We start from the raw sequence: 19,042 nt of genomic DNA on the forward strand, positions 1-19,042 counted from the left end.
CAACAATTTTCTTTAAAATTCACATAGCTAACAATGAATACAATTTCTTGTAACTTGACAATGATAAAACAATAGATAAATAAATTTTGAAAATATAAGGAACGTGGAATACTTAGGTAGGGAATTCCCAAACAGGCAAAGACTTAGAACTGCACGTCGGAAACTCTTATGCGGTTTTTTGTTAGCAAGCTAGGAAAAAGAACTCTTATTATAGGTTACTAGTGAGGGTCGTCATATACAAAGCTTGCACTATAAAGGTTCTTTTATGTCTTTAAAAAGCGTGGATACATCGACCACCATTTTTTCCACTTTTTAGCATGCACTTATTTATTTTTGCAGCACTTTCATTTTCAAGTATAATTCATGTGTCATTTTATTTCAAATAAGCAATCATGTTTATTATCACAAATGGATTAAGTTGACTTGAATGTCTTCGGAATATGAATATTCAGCACATTTATATTTTCGTCAACTTTAATCAATATCTGTACCTTTTTTTTTATCGGTGGTGAGAAATGATGACTTGGTCGAGTTTCTGATTTTCGGATACGACCCAATCTTCGATTAGTTCATCAAAAAGTATTGTGCATGTCAAGATTGCTAGGCCCAAAATTTTATCGAAGTTTCTTGTTTTAAAAGTATTTTAATCCGAGAGTCTTCCCATAGGAGATGATTACTAAGTATTTAAGTTAAACATATAACATATAATGTAGGTGTAATGAATTCTCCACACCCAAGACTTTTGTTGCTAAAGTCATCAGTACTACATATGGTATGCAAGTTTGGGTTTAGACACATATAGAAGGCCCTGATGCATCTCTCAATTTGGATTTCCCATCTTTGACTTCTTTGTTTTCTAAAATTCTAAGAGCCAATTGTTTTTTACATACTTTTTTTGACATTTTCATTTAATGTTTAGATTATATCACATTGAAGAAAAATGATAAAATACCTATTATATCATTTTATTATTAATAATCAACAAGCAAACAAATAAATAAAATGGTTAATTCTGTTTTTTGGGCAACAAATCACAGAGTAGTCTTTTAATTTAATGTGTGGGTTGTTGAAAAAATTTGACTGTTATCTATTGTTATACTAAATTAGGAATAATATATTTTTCCATTGAATATGTAAAGCATTATATAGAATGACAATACAATTAGCTCTCTTTTTTTTGACCTTATACAATTAGCTATTATTTTTATAAGAAAACAAAAAAAAAAGATAATAATTAAGTTTAGACATGTGTTACCATCTAATTAATTGTAAGAACATGTACTTTAACAACAACATAACAAAAAAAAAAAAAGCTAGCTTAAACAAAAGGCCACGGTTTTTCCAAAACGGTCGAAATCGTTATAACTTATAAATTTGGGGTATTATTTTGTTTTCTAACAAATAAACAGATGGAGGATTCATGATCTCCATCACCACCTAAGAAATGCGAGATTTAAGCTCCGTTTACAAAAACAGAGTTCCAAAAATAAATGAGTAAACCCTAATTTTCAACCACAAAACTTTGGAGATTACGTTCCTTGATATACACGCCTTTTCTCCTATATTCAAAAGCAATCCATCTTCTTTGATCTCAAGGTATTCATTCATCTTTTTCTTCTCATAGTAATTCATGTTTTGAATTAATAATATTCTTATAAATCGTTTAAGGCTGGCTACTTATTTGATTGTCTTCTGAAATGATCTGTAATATTTGTTCTTCTTCTGATCGTACGTTGTTATAGGTAGCGTCTCAGGTCGTTATTTGATTTCTTTAATAATGGCAACGACGTCTAGTACAACGAAAACGAAACTGGACAACAAAAACCTCACCAGATCAAGATCACTAGGCAGAAAGCCAAAGCCGGTCTCATCATCAGAACCTGAAGCGAACGCTGATGGATCTGATCGGAAAACAATCGAGAAGCCTTTGCCCAATTACCTGAAACCAACAATCAGCTCGAGACCTGACCCGGTCAAGTTCTTGAGGAAGAACAACAACGCTGTCGAAGACAATCAGAAGCTTCTTCGTAGACGATCCTTTGATCGTCCTCCTTCGTCTTTGACTTCTCCGTCAACTTCAGCACCCCACAAATCTCTCAATACCTCTACTGCAGCACACCCACGGGACAGACCCGCGGTTCCAAGAGAGAAGCCTGTCACTGGTCTGCGTTCTACATCTTTCCATGGAAGCAGCAGAGGCGGTCTCAGAGGAAGCAATACGGTCAAATCGCCTCCTGTGGCTTCAAGAGGATCTTCTGGAGTAAAGAAGAGCGGTCTAAGCGGTAGCAGTTCTTCTCAGAGCAAAAAGGAAGGTTCTGAGAATGTTCCAAAGAAATCTTTGAGTAAAGAGGTTACCCCGGAATCGTCGCCTCGTGCACCTGCTAATGAGGACGAACAGGAGATTGTCAAGGTGGAGACCAATGTAGACACTTGTGACCGCAAAGATGAAACAAAAGAGGAAGACAAAGATCAGCTTGCACAACCAGATGAATCCGGTGAAGAGAAGGAGACCAGTCCAGTGGCTGCCTCCACAGAAGAAGAAAAAGCAGAACTGATCAATGAGGATAAAACCGAAGAACAAACAGAGGAGCCGAAAGAGCCAGAGAGCACCCAAGAAGAAAAAGGTGAAGACGAGGATGGAATTAAAGAGAAAGTTGATGATGAGGAGAAGAACATCGAGACAGTTGCTACTAGTACAGATATAAAAGAAGCTTCGAACATCGAAGAAAATAAGGAAGAGGGACAGGAAGAAGCAGAAGTTAAAGAAGAAGAGAGCGAAAGCAGAAAATCGAAAGAAGAAACAACAGAAACAGAGGCTCAAGTAGAAGAAGTACCAGAGGAAGGAACAAAGAAGGAAGTGGTGCAAGGAAAGAAGGAATCTCCAACTGCCTACAACGATGTAATAGCAAGTAAGATGCAGGAGAACTCGAAGAAGAACAAGGTCTTGGCCCTTGCTGGAGCCTTTCAAACCGTTATTGACTATGAAACTGCTGCATCTAAGTGATATACATCTGCATCATATCACATGCAAACATAGCAACTGCATCTTATTATTAGCTTTCTTGTGTCGGTGCTTTTTTTATTGTTTCTTGTTAATTTTTTTTTTTTTTGTTTCTTGTTTTCGTCTAGTATCGATGTTGGACTATGAATTATATGGTTTTTGCCTGTGAACATGAACAACTCAATCTGATTCTTTGTTTTTTCTTTAACCAAAGATACTTATATATGCAATCTAACAATTTGAAAGAACTAACTCTTATAAGAAGCAATATCATATTACTTGCATCCACTAAAGCATCTTTTGTTCTGGTTCAAATAGCCGATACAATTGTGCTCTTGTAAAAGCTCCTACTGTTTTTGAGCTATAACCGCTCCCACTATGATTTCCGCATTGAACAACTATAACCATCTTAAGTTTCTTTTCCAAAACCAGATCTACCACACAACCAATCGATGTTGTTGTACTCACACATGTGGGCGGACTTCTCATCATTGAGACCAATGGCGCATCAAGCTACGAGAAAATAATTACATGCACAAAATCTATCAATTCAAGTTTTCTTTTATTTATGTCAACAGGTTCTGAAGCGGAACAAGATTTAGTTTAACTCACCTTGTTGCAATCCTGCCGGTGCAAAAGGCCTATGCAGCTTCCCCAGTCATCTACAATTGGTACAACTTCCTCCTTAAAAAACCGCATGACAACATTCTTCAACTGCAGAGTTCCTAGCAGAGGTCGAGTGGCTTCAAATTGAATCATAATGCTTTCTATCGGTTCACTTGGTATCACCTGAGTCAATATATTGTTATTAATTACCAAAATCATATCTCAATTTTTGATTTAAAGTTGAGGAAACACACAACAAAACCCCATTATCAAGAATAGAGAGTGTGCGAAATGGTTAATCTATACCTTACTAAGTAGATCATTTGTAAGAATAGAGAGTGTGATTTATCTATACCTTTCTAAGTAGATGTGGACGCAGTATAGACTTGGAAAACCCCAACAATGTTTCTAGGCGAACAGCAGCCTGCGGTTGAACAAAAATCACCAAACTAAGGTTTCATCGAACATAAGTGCTTAGTAATATCTGTCTACCAAAACAAATATCTAATGTCTGAAAATAACATTTCACATCATACCATGCCTCCACTGGTCGTCCAAGGTATTGCCTTCCACCTTCTAACGATACTTGAGAGAATCCCTAGGGCCTCCTCGAGCTGGCCAGCATTGAGAGCTGCTTCCATCAGGAGATTATCAGCTTCTTGTTGAACCGCGTTGGAGATTGTTCCTGAGGAATCCGGCCATAACCGAAGATACAGATTTCTCACCGTTCCATAATCCCCTTGAACAGCAAACGCTCGCATCATAGACAGGTACAAGTGAGGCTTTGGCCGCAAGACTTCATTAGCTCCACTTCTCTTCAATATCTCACCAAATACACAAAGGGCCCCTGTGAACATATTCAATAAAGACCCTAAAGAAGTACTCCAAGGATGCTAAAAGTAGCAATAATGTAACAGCAATCATTGTAACATACCGCTAGTTGAACCACACTTTAGCATAGCATCAACTACTGCTGTAAAAGCAGTTCGGTCAATGAACACATTATCACACAATTTCATTTCCAAATATATTTCCTGCAGTGATAACAGATCCTTCGCATCCCCAAATCCCTAACAGGTAGAAATCATCAGCAAAAGCAGAACTTGATAAAGCATAGAGAAGAGAAAAAAAAAGAAGCAGAAATTGATAAAGCATATAGAAGAAACAACAAAGAGTACTAAGCTATCTTGCCGCATAAAGATTAGATATGTAAAGATATCCACAGATTGGTGGCTCACCTTCACCAAAGTGGTGTATGTTACAACATCTGGCTGAAGAAAATCGTCGTAATATTCCTCTGCTTTCTCCTGAATTGAATTCAAAACCAAGACATCATGATTAAGATGAGCCAAGCGCTACCCCAGTACTACTCTGAGTAACACTTGGGAGTATAAAACTAGCCTTTTAAATACACATGTGAGACCTTCATATTCTTGAAAAACTTCATAGCCACATCCAAATCTCCACACTTGATGCAGGCATGGATCAAAGTATTGTAGGTAAACCTATCAGGCTCCAATCTAAGGCGTATCATTTCATCTAGCAAACTTATTGCAGCTTGTGGAGATTCAGAGTTGACATAGCCCTGAAATATATAACACGAAAATCCTAAGGCAAAAGAAAGAAAGACATACACACAACGATGATGCTCCCTCTGAGCCTAAATGCAACTAGGCGTAAAAAAAAATACCTTTATCAACAAGTTATAGATGAGAACTGACGGGGTTCCATGCTCTTGAAGCAAAATATCATATCTTGCAAGCAGACCATTAGCACGACGTAAATCTCCTGCACTATAGCAATATCAATTGTTTTTGCATCAGCTTCAGGCCATGTGATTTTACAAATCACTAACACCAAGATTACGTAGACAAGACTAGCTGCAGCCTATTGAGAAAGATAAAAATCATACCAGCATTGATCAGAGCGTCAAGCAAACCATAGATAAGAGATGATGACAACTTGGGATTCCCAGCAGCAGTTCCTTGCTCTATAGACTCCAGCATTTGGAACGCTTCGTCAATCCTCCGAGCCTTCCCCAATCCCTTAACCAAAACAAACGAATCCAAAATCAAATTACAGGTGTTGTGTTCTTCTCACACGAAATCAAAATTGGATATAAAAGAGGTAAGCACCTTCAAGATAGTGGCGTAACTAATAGAGTCGACTCCGATTCCACCAGGTTCCGCCATCTCATGGAACATCTGAAGAGCCAAATCGATATTTTCACAGTGAACGCAAGCTTCGAGAACTGAGTTCATAACGATTGTGTTAAGCCTCCCATAACGTTTCTTAGCAGCTTCAACCTCCTCCACGATCTGACCAAGCTGACGACGGCGCGTGAGGTGCACGATGCGAGAGGTGAGAGGCTTGAGATTGATACGCCTGGAGTAAGGAGTAGCTCTGCGAGGATAACACCGTCGCGTCGGAACAAAGGTGGACGATTTAAGTAAAGGGAGAGGAGTGCAAAGATTAGAAATAGCTAAAACCCGATACATCTTGAAAGGAGACGGGAAGAAGCTTAGCTACCCATCCGCCATTGATGGATAACGTCAGAGAATCTTCTGAATCGCGCGACAACGATCGATCAGTCCAGTTTTACTGACATTGGCGGGTCGAACCAATATCATCACTGTGCAAATCTTATCGTCGCAAATTTGGGCCTTTAGGCTTTGAAAATTAAAGCCCAATAAATTTATATTCAAACGATGACGTTGGTTTTTTTTTTACTTTTTTCAGTTCTCCTAATCCACTTTTTTCAGTTCTCCTAATCCAAAATTGCTTCTAGATTAAGCTATATTTATCTGGAACTCCTAAATTATGAAACTGCAACCTTTTTATATTAACGCGGAATCAAAAATATCCTAACTGTTTCAACGAGGAAACAGACAGAAAGATTGCATAATTTGACTTTTGTCTAGAGAGAGCAAGAAAATAAGAAAGAAGAAGAAGGATGTGTTTGGTGTTCGTGTGCGATCAAGACGAGAGGGTGATCGGAAGGTACGCAGCTCCTGGAGCGTGTCCGTATTGCGGCGGAGCGGTTCAAGTGGTTGACGTTAATAGCCAATGGAGATTCTGCTTCGTTCCTCTCTCTAATAAAAACAAACGTCGCCATCTCTGTTCCACTTGCGGTAAACGCCTCGCTGTCCATGGCTGAATGAAACCACCAAAAAAAAACCTCCCACTTCCTCCGAGAGATCATTTCTATTATGTAATTGTAAATATCCAAGTTTCTGACTTGCTTTGTGTATTGTGTTTGTAATTCGTTTGTAACAGAACAAAAGAACATGTCTACTGTTCTATGATTTCTCAGTACAGTATATGTATGAATGATGATGATTATGAATATTCAGCTTACAGAAATTGGAAAAATTTTAAGAAATTGGGATTTCTGAGAACAGAGAGTGATCACTTGCAAAGTTGGAGCTTCTTGAAGAAAGAAGAGACTTGAGATTTGGGATAAGGCTTTGTAGCGATACAAGTCGGAATATTCTCCGGCTGCTCCATCCATAGCTTATGAGAGATTCCTCCTAATTTCAACTTCTCTGACAAATTCATCATCTGCGTTTCACCTTTAACCTCCAAAGTCACCTACGAGGACCACCAAAATTTTAAAACGCGTTTAATTAATCCACCATTGATTCCGTCACAGAATTCTAAAATTAGCGTTTCGCGGACGCGGACGCGGAGTAACCAACCTTGTGCATAGAATCAATGTGCTGCGGATCGCAGTAGTGAAGAGTAACCGGATCGTCTTTGAACGACCAGATCGCCGCCACTGACGCGTGGCATCCCTGTGTGACCACGCTCCCGAGTGGCCACGAATCGATTAGATCTCTTCGGAGTACCACGTACTGCACCACGACGTCGTCGGGATTCTTCGCCGAGTTCTCGTCGTTGCTGGATGCATCGACGATGTCTCCAGTCTGTTGTTGGCTCATAGAAGAAGAAGCCGTTGTGAATCTTCTTCGGCGATGAGCAAACCGGATCGTTGAATGAGCAGACCGGATCGTGGAATGACAAAACCTAACTCGCGGCGCCGTATCAAAGAGTCGGCGGGTAACGAACGGGAATCGAAACGCAGCGGAGAAGACGGTGCTCGCCATATGAAAGGAAGTTTTCGCACATGGACTTTGCTATTGGATAAGATTTTTTATTAATGGGCTTTTATAAGACCCAACTATTTCTGACTTAAATTAACTGTTTAGGTAACGAAATAATTAAATTCGGCCTGAAACGACATGAATCAGATTCAAATCTAATCTGCTAGTTTTTTTGGGTTATGTGGTTTTGATATTAGACCGGAGCAATTTATCACTCTTAACGGCATAACCAAACCCGGTTAGATCGGTCGCTAGAAAACGAAACGAAATAAATTGCTTCTTATTTTCCTGATTTTCTCCTCTCTCCTTTCGCGGTTGAGATTTTTCGATCTCTCCGAGCGAAATCACACATTCCGACGTCCGTACACTCTATCCGCCGCTGCTTAAACAGTCTCCCGCCGCCAATCTGACCTGTTATCTCTACTCGTTGCCGTCGTTGGGTATTCATTCTTTCTTATTTCCATTTTTTTTTTGGTTTTAGAGTTAATATTCTTCGTATGCTGTAAATCCATGAAACAAGCTCTTCTGATTAGAAGCATGATAGAGAGTATCTAATTCAGCCTCGTTTCTGCTTAGTTTCGTTTCCGTGTGTATATATCTGAGCTGAAATCGTGATTTCGCCGCCGGTTTGATTTCTCGAGTAATAATAATTCTTGTTGATTTGGCCGCTTTAGGGTTTTGCTTCTCACTCGTGTTTATGTTGTTGCTATTTCTTTTAATAATAGAATCTAGCAAAACAAACAAATCAGATTTGGGGAGTCTTGTCACCTTCGTTTTTGACTTTTATATGGTGTTGTATGCAGTATGGTTTTGTTTTAGAGCTCTGATAAGCTTCTCTTTCTAAATGATTCTTTGGTAGCTAATTTTTGGAATGTGTTAGGGAAATTACTAGGAAATAATACTTACTGATAAAATTTCGTATGCAAATAGAAAATTTGGTGTAGTGATTGATAATCAACTTCTCTGCTTTCTGGCAGGAGCTTAGTCAAGTGGGACCTCTCTGAAAGTAAAGATGGGAGAAATGGTAAACAACATACCCTTCCCCTTCCCTGTTTTGTTTCCCCTTTTTCCAATTGTTTACCCTGAAAAGGTAACATTTGCTTTTGTTGCAATTAGATTGTTTCGCTGGACCAAGATATCCGACTGGATACAACACGAGCAAGATGTGAGTTACAGCTTTTGTTGTGGTTCAGATCATTTTTTCTTTGTTTTAATACTTTTTGGTGATGATTAGTCAATTTCTTTGCTCTTTTTCTAGTCTCAAGTCTTCTCGAGAGGCATCGAGAATTGACAAACCGTCTTGCTAGGTAGGGAATACACTGCTGAACTGTATACTTCACTTCTCAATCTTTTTATTTTTTAACTATGTATTTGGTAATCATTCATTTTTAGGGATTCTGATAAGACAATATCTGATCGCTTGAGCAAAGAATTTGAAGCTGCACGGGCATCCCAAAGTCAGGGTGGGTATGGATAGCTGATTTGCAGAATTGGATCAGTCATCTGCATGGCTGTATTTTTTTGTTTCATAAGTATACGCTCATCCATGTATCTATTTTAATCAAATGCGGTCTTCTCTCTCCTCTGCAGAAGTGTGCTTAGATGGGGAAGATTGGAATGATGGTTTGTTGGCCACGTTAAGGGAACGGGTATGGCATCCATCATTGTGTACTTTAAAAAGAGGTGTTCCAGGCCTTGGTATCTGGTTGAGGGCTTTGTAGACACTTTAATAAGGGCAGATCTAGATCAATTATGTCGTTATGTTGTGAAATCTGTTGTGCCAGCTTTTTCTTTTCATCTGTTGATCTTATTGACTCTTTCTTGAACTTGACCATGAACTGTGTAGGTGCATATGGAGGCTGACAGAAAGGCAGATAACGGTAATGCAGGTTTTGCACTAGTTTGTCATCCTGAAGAGCGAGTTACTTACAGAGTTGGAAATAAGGTACTTCACAGGTCTTACATTCTTACAAATTTCTTCTGTAGAAAGTTGAATTTGATTGTACCCTAGGTCTGTTTGTCTAGATAGCACAGATTTTACCATAATTTTATTCAGGATACCCCTAAAGAAGATATACTGAAGGCCACATCATAAAACCATATGGCAGTAGAAAGCTCTGGATAGTCCAAAGGAAACCTATAGTTTTGTGCATTCATCTTGGCTTGATGCAATGTTTGCCTATATGATAGATCCAATCAGACCAATCTTGGTTGTATACTTGTATAAATTTTGTTGGAGAATGTTGATTGTTATGTCTTTCCCACATTTTGTGGTTGCTATAATCTTTCCTGATTTAAAATTTTCGCTGACACCAGTCTATTCTTAAGTTTGGAGTGACCTCTCTCAGACCAATGTTGGTTGTATCCTCTTTTGCTTATAAATTTGATTTTTTTATTAAACAGTTGATATGTTGCCTCGAGGGAGCAAGAATTGGAATACAGTATGTAATATCGCTTGCAGGTATTTTAAACTATAACTGGCATTTTTCTAAGTTATAAGTGTTTTTGGTTTACAAAAATTATTAGCAGTCATCATAACGAGTTTTTTACAAAAGTTTCTTACCTTCTACTGAAAGAGAGTTAGCTGTTTCGTCTCCATGAAGACATTGGGACTTTTCCTAACCTTTCCCCTTCCTGTATATGATAATCTAATCCTTTTTTAATACAGGAGAAACTTACGAGATTTACCACTGTGTGCTTGAGACCAAGTCATTTTTGGAGAAGATGATTGTACTTGAGCACACAATTCCTTTCTTTTTGCCACTACATGACTTGGAAAATGATCTTCTTTGTTCGAATGCTAAGGTAAGCATGGTAATTGGATCTATTATCGAGATTCAACTTGCTTAGACATTGTTGCACCCGATCTTCAGTTTTCCCTCTTACTTCTTTGTTTCTTATATTTTTCTCGTTTAAAATTTGTCGGTGTCAGAAATTCATCGATAATGTTGGGGATCTCTTGCAAGCATATGTGGAAAGGAAGGAACAGGTTTGTCAACAATCTAGATTGTGCTTGTCAGATTGGCCTTTTAATTTGTTCTTTTGGGTCATGCCTCTTAAATTTTTAACCTGTTGGCTTCTTCTTTGATTTTTTTTTTTTGTTTTCTCAGTAAAAACGCATCAATATGATCTCTAGATAGAAATGGAATTAGTACTAAAATCATGTGACCTGCTAACACAAAGTAAGAGAATTTCAGCAATAATGTATCATCAACCTTGTTAGATTAGGATATTAAATAATTTTTAGATGGATTTATTTTAGAATGAAAATGAAAGACTGGACCAGATTATCTGGTGTGAGTATGCTGGGTGTGTTATTATAACCGCTGTTGGTGAATTATGCACTAAAAGCGTTAGGAAACTCCTAAAAATTATACAGGTTAACCAGGATGCTTCTCCTTATTTTATTGTAGGTACGGCTTATGAACGAGCTCTATGGAAATCAGATCAATGAGCTTTATAACAGTCTTCCTTACCACATGATTGAATTTTCCGTAGATGATTGTGAATGGTGAGCAATTTCATGGATCCATATGATTCTGTTGTTATAGCTTTTTTTTTTCTTTTTTCTTTTTTATAAAAAAAAACTTTTTGCATTGAAGCAAGGTGATGGTGAGCCTGAGATATGGAGATCTTCTGAGTGAACTGCCGACAAAAGTGAGAGTTCTAGCTTGGCCAATGCATCGTCAGTCGAAGAAACAGTGTACAAGCCCTGGAAATCAAACAATTCCTGTGCGATTATTTTTTGCCGAGGATGCTTTACGAATCCAATCACTACCTGAAGGTATTTCTAGTTTACACCGATTTGTTTTGAGTGATGTTTTGTTTTGTTTTTGTTTTACGGTGTGTCTATCTTTTTGTTCATTGCAGCATACGCAGATATTGTGATAAACCTGCCAGGCGAAATTGAGCAAATATTTCAGTAGAGGAGTCCGTGCTAAAAGCTGAAGCTGTGTCTCATAAATTTTTCTATTTCACTTGCTGCTTAGTTGTATGATGTCGTCTGATTGTGATCCTTCATCCAAAATGTTAAAATAGTGGTGCTTCATCGATTAGAGTTAGACTATTACTGATTGGAAATTGTTCATGCTCGAAACAGAAACGGATATATGAAGTTTTGTTCTCTATGGCGTGTAACATGGTTCATTCATATTCTTCATGAATTTACGCAAATGAAAGTCAAAAGTGATAAACTAAACTTATCCACAATAGGTTCGGTTCAATAAGAGAAAGGGTTAAGAGATATATACATTTTCTATTGTTGGTCCACCATTAGCTATTTTAAAATATCCTAGTTGAAGTAATATTGTAAATAATAAAAAAGGAAAAGAATGTGTTACAGCATATGAAATTACGGTGATAGTAAGGAATCCCGGAGTTGTGTTACCCACTTTGAATTATCTTTTCACAAAAACCATCCATGCAAAAACTTTATAGTAGAGCCACCACTGATTTTCATCTTGTTCCCCCATGGATATTTCATATCACAATTTAAGAGATTATGTTCCTAGAACATACATAATAATATAATATTGAAATTTGTCGTAGATAGTTCTTGATAGATGAAGAGTATTTTCGCTGTTTCAATTATTTTAGCTGTATAAAAAGTTCAAATGAGGTTGTAATTGGCAAACTATTTTTTTTGTATTTTTCAATGAGACTATTTTCAATATATATATACATAACCAAACTAATGACCCAAACAAACATCAACTCAAATTTTGCTCTAGATTATGGCCGAACTTAGGATCATTGTTGTACATAAGATAAGAGTGTACACTTTTGTTTATACAAGAACCAAAAAAACCAGTCCATTGCAGATTTACTTTAGATCTATCTGCCTGAGTGATTTATTATTATTGGAAACATATGATTAAGACACTGAAAAGTTCGTTGTCAGAAAAATAAGCGTAAAGAACTCTGACATGAGCACCCCTACACAAGATAAATAATTGAATTTTACTATAATCCTTTATTTTGAATAATGGACTTAAAGTAATACTAATCCAAGTGTTAATATGAAACAGTTGACATACCCGAAAATTATGGTCTAGCCGCGCTACTAATACACCATCATGTCATCTTATAAAAATATCCATCTTTGTATGCTACTCCAATAGATTCACGGATGACATTTTCCTCTCGGAAAATATTATTTATATATAGTTTTGTTAGATTGTATATATACTGGTTAAAGTTATTAGATTAAATTCCGGTTTATTAGAAATTGGTTTAGTGTATATAATATATACACGTAAAATTTGTTACGATTAATAGTATACAGAAAACATTTTCCACATTTTGTCTTTGCTCATGAACACAAATATGGTATCAGAGCTTTTCTTCCGCGAGAATCTGTGATTTCACCTTCTTATTCTTCAAATTCTTCACAATCTCACCGTCAAATCGCTTCTATCATCGTCGGAAAATCATCGACGACATTTTGATTGCGAAAATGGTGCGAAAAGGGGGAAAATTGAGAAATCGAAGTGAAACACCTGAAGGAGAGACTTCTGTAGCTAGGATCGTTCATGGATCCACTGTTCTTGATGATACCGAAGTCGATTTGGTGAAACAACATCGCAATCTTCGATCGGAGGAATATGGAACCCAAGGATCTCTGTCGCGACAATCAGCTGAATCAGATAGTCCGTTTAACCTTCAATCTTCGGATCACCCAGGTTTGATGATCGTAGCTCACACTCTTGATGGTACAAATTACAATAGCTGGTCAATTGCTATGAGGATTAGTCTAGAAGCTAAGAACAAGCTTAGTTTTATTGATGGATCTATCCCTAAGCCAAGCGAAAGTGATTTTGACTACAAGATTTGGAGTAAATGCAACAGTATGGTGAAATCGTGGATCTTAAATGTTGTGAGTAAGGAGATCTATGATAGTATACTTTACTATCAAGATGCAGTTGAAATGTGGAACGATCTGTTCACAAGGTTCAAGGTGAATAATCTCCCGAGATGATATCAGCTCGAGCAAGCAGTGATGACTCTGAGGCAAGGCTCGCTTGACTTATCTAGCCAACAAAAAGTCTAGAACCGTGAAGAGATGTGATTGTGATCAAGTTAAAGAGTTGCTTGATGAAGCTGATACTAGCATGATAATTCAGTTTCTTATGGGGTTGAATGATGAATTTGGAAATATCAGGAGTCAGATACTGAATATGAAGCCGAGACCGTGCTTGAATGAGATCTTCAATATTTTGGATCAAGATGAGAGTAGTTGGAGTGTCTTCTCGACCAATCTCCAATCCTACTGCTTTCCAATCTCAGGCTTTGATTCCGGATCAGAATTCTGTCTTGATGGCACAAGGAAACTTTCAGAAACCAAAATGTTCTCATTGCTCACGTATTGGACACACTATGGATAAGTGCTATAAGCTACATGGCTTTCCTCCAGGACATCCAAGAGCAAAGAAGAACAATTATGTTGGAAGTACTAACTTGGCTAGCACTGGTCATGTAGAAGATGTGAAGGATATACCAAAGGATAATTTTAATGAAGATATGTCTAATGAACAGCTTCAACAGATGATCTCTTATCTAAGCACTAAGCTTCAGTCCTCAAGTGTCACCTCATGCCGTGATAAAGCCATAGCTTCGACTTCGAATTCTGTACCAACTATCTCACAGATATCTAGTACGTGCCTTTCTTTATATGATTTGATATTTTACGACATGTTGACTTCCTCTATACCTCATGAAACTGAGTTGTCTTTTAGGGCTTGGGTCATAGATTCAGAGGCTAGTCACCATGTTACCCATGAGAAAAAACCTTTATGTTGATTATAGACCTTTAGATAGAACCTTTGTGAGACTTCCTAATGGTCAAACTGTCAAAATAGAGGGAACCGGTTATATACAGCTTACAGATGCATTGTCATTACATAATGTGTTACATATTACTGAATTCAAATTTAATTTGTTGAGTGTCAGTGTAATCACAAAATCTTTGAGGTCTAAAGTTAGTTTTACTTCTGATGATTGTGTAATACAGGCTCTTACTCAGGACCTAATGATTGGCAGAGGTAGTCAAGTTGCGAATTTATACATTCTGCATTTGGATAAAACCCTTGTTAATGTCTCTAGTTCTTCTTTTCCTGGTAAGTCTGTTTGTTATGTCACTTCAGTTAATTCAGATATATGGCATAAAAGGTTAGGACATCCTTCTAATGCTAAGATAGAAACTATTTCTGATATCTTGTTATTATCAAAATCTAAAATCAATAAAGATAAAACTCATTGTGATGTTTGTCATTTATCGAAACAGAAGCATCTTCCTTTTAAATCATTGAATCATATAAGAGAGAAACCTTTCAAATTAATTCATATTGACACTTGGGGTCCTTTCTCTGTTCCGACGGTTGATGGCTATAGATATTTCTTGACAATAGTGGATGATTTTAGTCGTCTAACTTGGTTATACATGCTTAAACAGAAATCTGATGTTACAAGTGTTTTTCCTGGTTTCCTAAAGTTAGTAGAAACTCAATATAACACTAAAGCTTGTTCTGTAAGGTCTGATAATGCTCATGAATTGAAATTTGCTGCTTTGTATTTACAACATAGCATAAAAGCATATCATTCATGTCCAGGAACCCCTAAACAGAACTCGGTTGTAGAAAGAAAACATTAGCATCTATTAAATGTCGATAGAGCTCTTATGTTTCAGTCTGGGGTTCCATTTGAGTATTGGGGTGATTGTGTTCTCACGGCAGTATTTCTAATTGATAGGTTACCTTCTCCGGTCATAGACAATCAAATACCCTTTGAAAGATTAACCTCTAAAATCCCCGATTATCATAGTTTAAAAGCTTTTGGTTGTCTTTGTTATTGTTCTACTTCTCCTAAGTCTAGAACTAAGTTTGACCCTAGGGCTAACGCTTGTATTTTCTTAGGATATCCCTCAGGTTATAAAGGCTACAAGCTATTAGACATAGAAACATACTCAGTTTCAATTTCTCGACATGTCATTTTCTATGAAGATATCTTTACTTTTCGATCATCCACTATCTCGGATGATGCAAAGACTTTCTTTCCTCATATTACTCTCCCTGCTAAAATCATTGATGAACATTTGCCTTTAGTGCAATCATCTTCTAATGCTCCTCACAATCATGATGAGACATCTTCTATGGTTTCTGTTCCTTCTGAACCTAAACCAACCAGGCAGAGAAAACTGCCTTCCCATTTGCAGGACTTTCATTGCTATAATAATAATACTCTTACTACCAATAATACTTCCCCATATCCACTCGCAAACTATATTTCTTATTCATACTTATCTCAGCCTTTCTGTGCTTTCATTAATACCATTGCAAAGTCGAAAATTCCTAAAAAAAATTTCAGAAGCTAGGCTGGACAAGGTATGGATTGATGTTGCGGGGAAAGAAATTGGTGCTTTTATAAGGACCAGAACTTGGAGTGTTTGTGATTTACCTCTTGGTAAAGTGGCTGTCGGTTGCAAATGGGTGTTTACAAACAAGTATCATGCTGATGGAAGCATTGTGAGATAGAAAACTAGACTGGTGGCAAAAGGATTTACTCAACGAGAGGTAATTGATTTCACTGATACTTTTTCTTCGGTTGCAAAGATGGCAACGGTAAAGATGATTTTTTCTCTCGCACCTAAGATGCAATGGTCTTTACATCAATTAGACATTTCTAATGCATTCTTAAATGGTGACCTCGATGAGGAGATATATATGAAATTACCACTAGGCTATGCTGACTTACAAGGTGAAGTCTTCTCTCCTAATGTTGTTTGTAGATTACACAAGTCGATTTATGGACTTAAGCAGGCGTCCAGACAATGGTTCTTGAAGTTTAAAACTACTCTTGTGGGTTTTGGCTTCGACACATGTCATGGTGATCATACCCTTTTCGTGAAAGAAGAAAATGGTCAGTTCTTAGTAGTTTTGGTATACGTAGATGATATTCTAATTGCAATCACAGATTCTACTATGGCTTCTGCTCTACGAGATCAACCAAGGTCTGTTTTCCAGCTTCGAGATCTTGGTCCACCTAAATATTTTCTTGGCATTGAGATTGCCAGAAATGAGGAAGGGATCTGTCTTACTCAGAGGAAATATGTTCTTGACTTGTTAGAGACTACTTGTTTTTCGGATTGCAAGCCATATCCTGTTCCCATGAAGCAAGACCAACAAATGTCTTTGACTAGTTTCTCACGACGAAGGAAGAAGAAAGTTGCTACAGTGTCTGAGGGTGATGAAGATTATGAGGTTGAACCTGCTCATCCTTCTGATTCTACACTTGCACTTTTAACGGATACGAAGCAGTATCGTAGATTGATTGGAAAGCTTCAGTATCTGACCATCACTCGTCCAAATATTACTTTTGCTGTTTCTAAACTTGCTCAATACTCATCTGCTCCGCGAAAGTTTCATCTTCAAGCTGCACACAAGGTACTTCGTTACTTGAAGGGTACTATTGGACAGGGCTTATTCTATGGCAAGGATGATGACTTCTCGCTTAGAGGATTCTCTGACGCAGATTGGGGAGCTTGTCCCGATAGTAGGCGCTCTGTTACTGGCTATGCCATCTTCATTGGTCAGTCCTTGGTATCTTGGCGATCCAAGAAGCAAGATATGGTTTCGATGAGCTCTGCAGAATCTGAGTATCGTGCCATGAGTGTGATTACCAAGGAGCTATTGTGGTTCACATATATCTTGAAAACGCTTCGGGTACCTTTCTCTCTTCCCGCTTATTTGTATTGTGATAATCAGGTTGTTCTTCACATTGCGAGTAGATGATGGTATTCTCAAGACCATGTTCGTTCGTACTAACAATCAACTTGCTGACATCTTAACCAAAGCTTTACAAAGCTTTACTCGTCTTCATCTTAAAGGGGTATTAGATTGTATATATATTAATTAAGGTTATTAGATTAAATTCCGATTTATTAGGAATTGGTTTAGTGCAATTTAGTATATATAATACATACATGTAAAATTTGTTACGATAGATAATATACAGAAAACATTTTCTATATTTTGTCTTTGCTCATTAACACAAATAAGTTTTAAGCTTAAACCATTATATTATATATGGCACCAAGTAAGTCGTTCATAATAGTAGTCTAATACTAATACTATGTCAAATCCAGCCTTACACACACATATTTGTAATGGATTATGATATAAAAAGTAAAGGATAATTAGGAAGAGAAAGCTGAAAAGTATGGTCCTGCTTTAATCGAGACTTAAATAAAAATAAGTAGAGAGAGATTAATACTAGTAGTAATAAACAAATCCGCTATTTAAGGATTAGTGTCCCCATCCAATTAATATCTCCACATTCTCGTAAAATAACATATCCCCATCTCTCACCACCGTCCAATATTTTTATTTTTTGGCGCGAGGGAGAGAGCAAACAGAAGAAACATGTTTGAAAATGGTTAGACCACGTGTTGGTCAAACGATAGTTCCACGTGTCATAAAGAATGACGTGGCACGTGTGGCTCGCACATGTCATATAAGGGACGGGACAAAAAGGCCTCCGAGCGCCGTTCAGATCGGGAGGGGAAGACTAATAGAGACTAGAGAGTAATAAGCATCGATCGAAATGGCTTAGCTGTTTTTCTTAATTATTTTATTAATAAAAGAACCCTTTTGTTTAATATATATACCTTTTGATTATTGTTCTGTACTACTACTAGTTGCTAATATTATTAAATTTATTATTATAGAAATGAGATTTTTGAGTTCGACAACTAGTTTTGTGCCAAATACAGTTGTTTGTCCGCTCCATTGAATTGGTGAGGATTTGATCGGGTCTTATTTATTGTTCTTTACGATTTCGTTTCTTTTGTATGTGTAATGTGTGTGTGGAAGATTCAAATAATTGAACATATACATACCTTCCAACTGAAACTGAACCGTAGAATATAGTTTAAGATTTGGGGAGGTGATTAGTACAAGAAATATTATACTATTTCCGATAATACATTTTGGGGTAACATGTGTTTTTGATATTTACAGTGTTTAAGAAAGCGGTTTAAGCGACCGCCTAGGTGCCGTCTAGGCGCTAGGCGCTCAACAGACGCCTAGACGACCGTTTAGACCACCTAAAATCACAAAATTTTTATTTTAATGTATGTTTTTATTTTTAACTATATATATTTAAAATTTTAAGTTTTATATTGATATAAATATTTATAAATGTTTATATGTTATTAATCTAAATTAAAGAAATGTATTTTTACTAATTTTAGTTTATGATTTATTATTATTTATTTCTTCTAACATATATTTTTATATAATTTTACATATAATATTATATATATAATATTTATATTGTA

The 19,042-nt window shown here is 37.0% G+C and overlaps 5 protein-coding genes across 7 annotated transcripts; 3 read left to right on the forward strand and 2 right to left on the reverse strand.

The window, feature by feature from the left end:
• The first annotated feature begins 1,396 nt into the window (after nt 1–1,396).
• LOC104735080 (uncharacterized) lies at nt 1,397–3,209 on the forward strand. Its single transcript, XM_010454799.3, has 2 exons — nt 1,397–1,596; nt 1,743–3,209. The coding sequence occupies exon 2, from the start codon at nt 1,778–1,780 to the stop codon at nt 3,002–3,004; it is 1,227 nt and encodes a 408-aa protein (XP_010453101.2). The 5' UTR covers nt 1,397–1,596; nt 1,743–1,777; the 3' UTR covers nt 3,005–3,209.
• A 30-nt stretch (nt 3,210–3,239) lies between these two features.
• Nucleotides 3,240–6,245, reverse strand: LOC104735081 (pentatricopeptide repeat-containing protein At5g10690). Of its 3 annotated transcripts, none has more exons than XR_015578113.1 (10): nt 5,743–6,224; nt 5,520–5,652; nt 5,298–5,395; nt 5,009–5,192; nt 4,846–4,914; nt 4,542–4,677; nt 4,144–4,454; nt 3,963–4,031; nt 3,614–3,790; nt 3,240–3,514 (listed from the first exon to the last, which is right to left on the reverse strand). XR_015578113.1 is itself a non-coding variant. In XM_010454800.3 (10 exons), exons 1-10 carry the CDS (start codon nt 6,103–6,105, stop codon nt 3,290–3,292), a joined length of 1,743 nt encoding a protein of 580 aa, XP_010453102.2. In that variant the 5' UTR covers nt 6,106–6,245; the 3' UTR covers nt 3,240–3,289. The 3 variants fall into 3 exon arrangements, 2 of the variants coding, with proteins under 2 accessions (XP_010453102.2, XP_087337646.1); XM_010454800.3 differs by having other exon boundaries at nt 5,031–5,192; nt 5,743–6,245; XM_087481520.1 differs by having other exon boundaries at nt 5,031–5,192; nt 5,298–5,400; nt 5,743–6,240.
• Nucleotides 6,246–6,560: 315 nt separating this feature from the next.
• On the forward strand, nt 6,561–6,954 carry LOC109128515 (uncharacterized). The gene has a single exon (XM_019235151.2). The coding sequence runs from the start codon at nt 6,561–6,563 to the stop codon at nt 6,762–6,764; it is 204 nt and encodes a 67-aa protein (XP_019090696.1). The 3' UTR covers nt 6,765–6,954.
• LOC104735082 (uncharacterized) lies at nt 6,874–7,713 on the reverse strand. The gene is made up of 2 exons (XM_010454801.3): nt 7,306–7,713; nt 6,874–7,198 (listed from the first exon to the last, which is right to left on the reverse strand). Exons 1-2 carry the CDS (start codon nt 7,711–7,713, stop codon nt 7,016–7,018), a joined length of 591 nt encoding a protein of 196 aa, XP_010453103.1. The 3' UTR covers nt 6,874–7,015.
• A 113-nt stretch (nt 7,714–7,826) lies between these two features.
• On the forward strand, nt 7,827–11,837 carry LOC104735084 (uncharacterized). Its single transcript, XM_010454802.3, has 13 exons — nt 7,827–8,150; nt 8,688–8,734; nt 8,827–8,875; nt 8,969–9,017; nt 9,103–9,173; nt 9,301–9,359; nt 9,557–9,655; nt 10,114–10,171; nt 10,379–10,515; nt 10,643–10,699; nt 11,124–11,221; nt 11,313–11,494; nt 11,581–11,837. Exons 2-13 carry the CDS (start codon nt 8,723–8,725, stop codon nt 11,634–11,636), a joined length of 927 nt encoding a protein of 308 aa, XP_010453104.2. The 5' UTR covers nt 7,827–8,150; nt 8,688–8,722; the 3' UTR covers nt 11,637–11,837.
• Nucleotides 11,838–19,042: the final 7,205 nt, after the last annotated feature.

Source organism: Camelina sativa, chromosome 13 (genome assembly GCF_030686135.1).
Source record: "Camelina sativa cultivar CO46 ecotype springtype chromosome 13, ASM3068613v1".
Classification (NCBI taxonomy): Eukaryota; Viridiplantae; Streptophyta; class Magnoliopsida; order Brassicales; family Brassicaceae; genus Camelina; species Camelina sativa.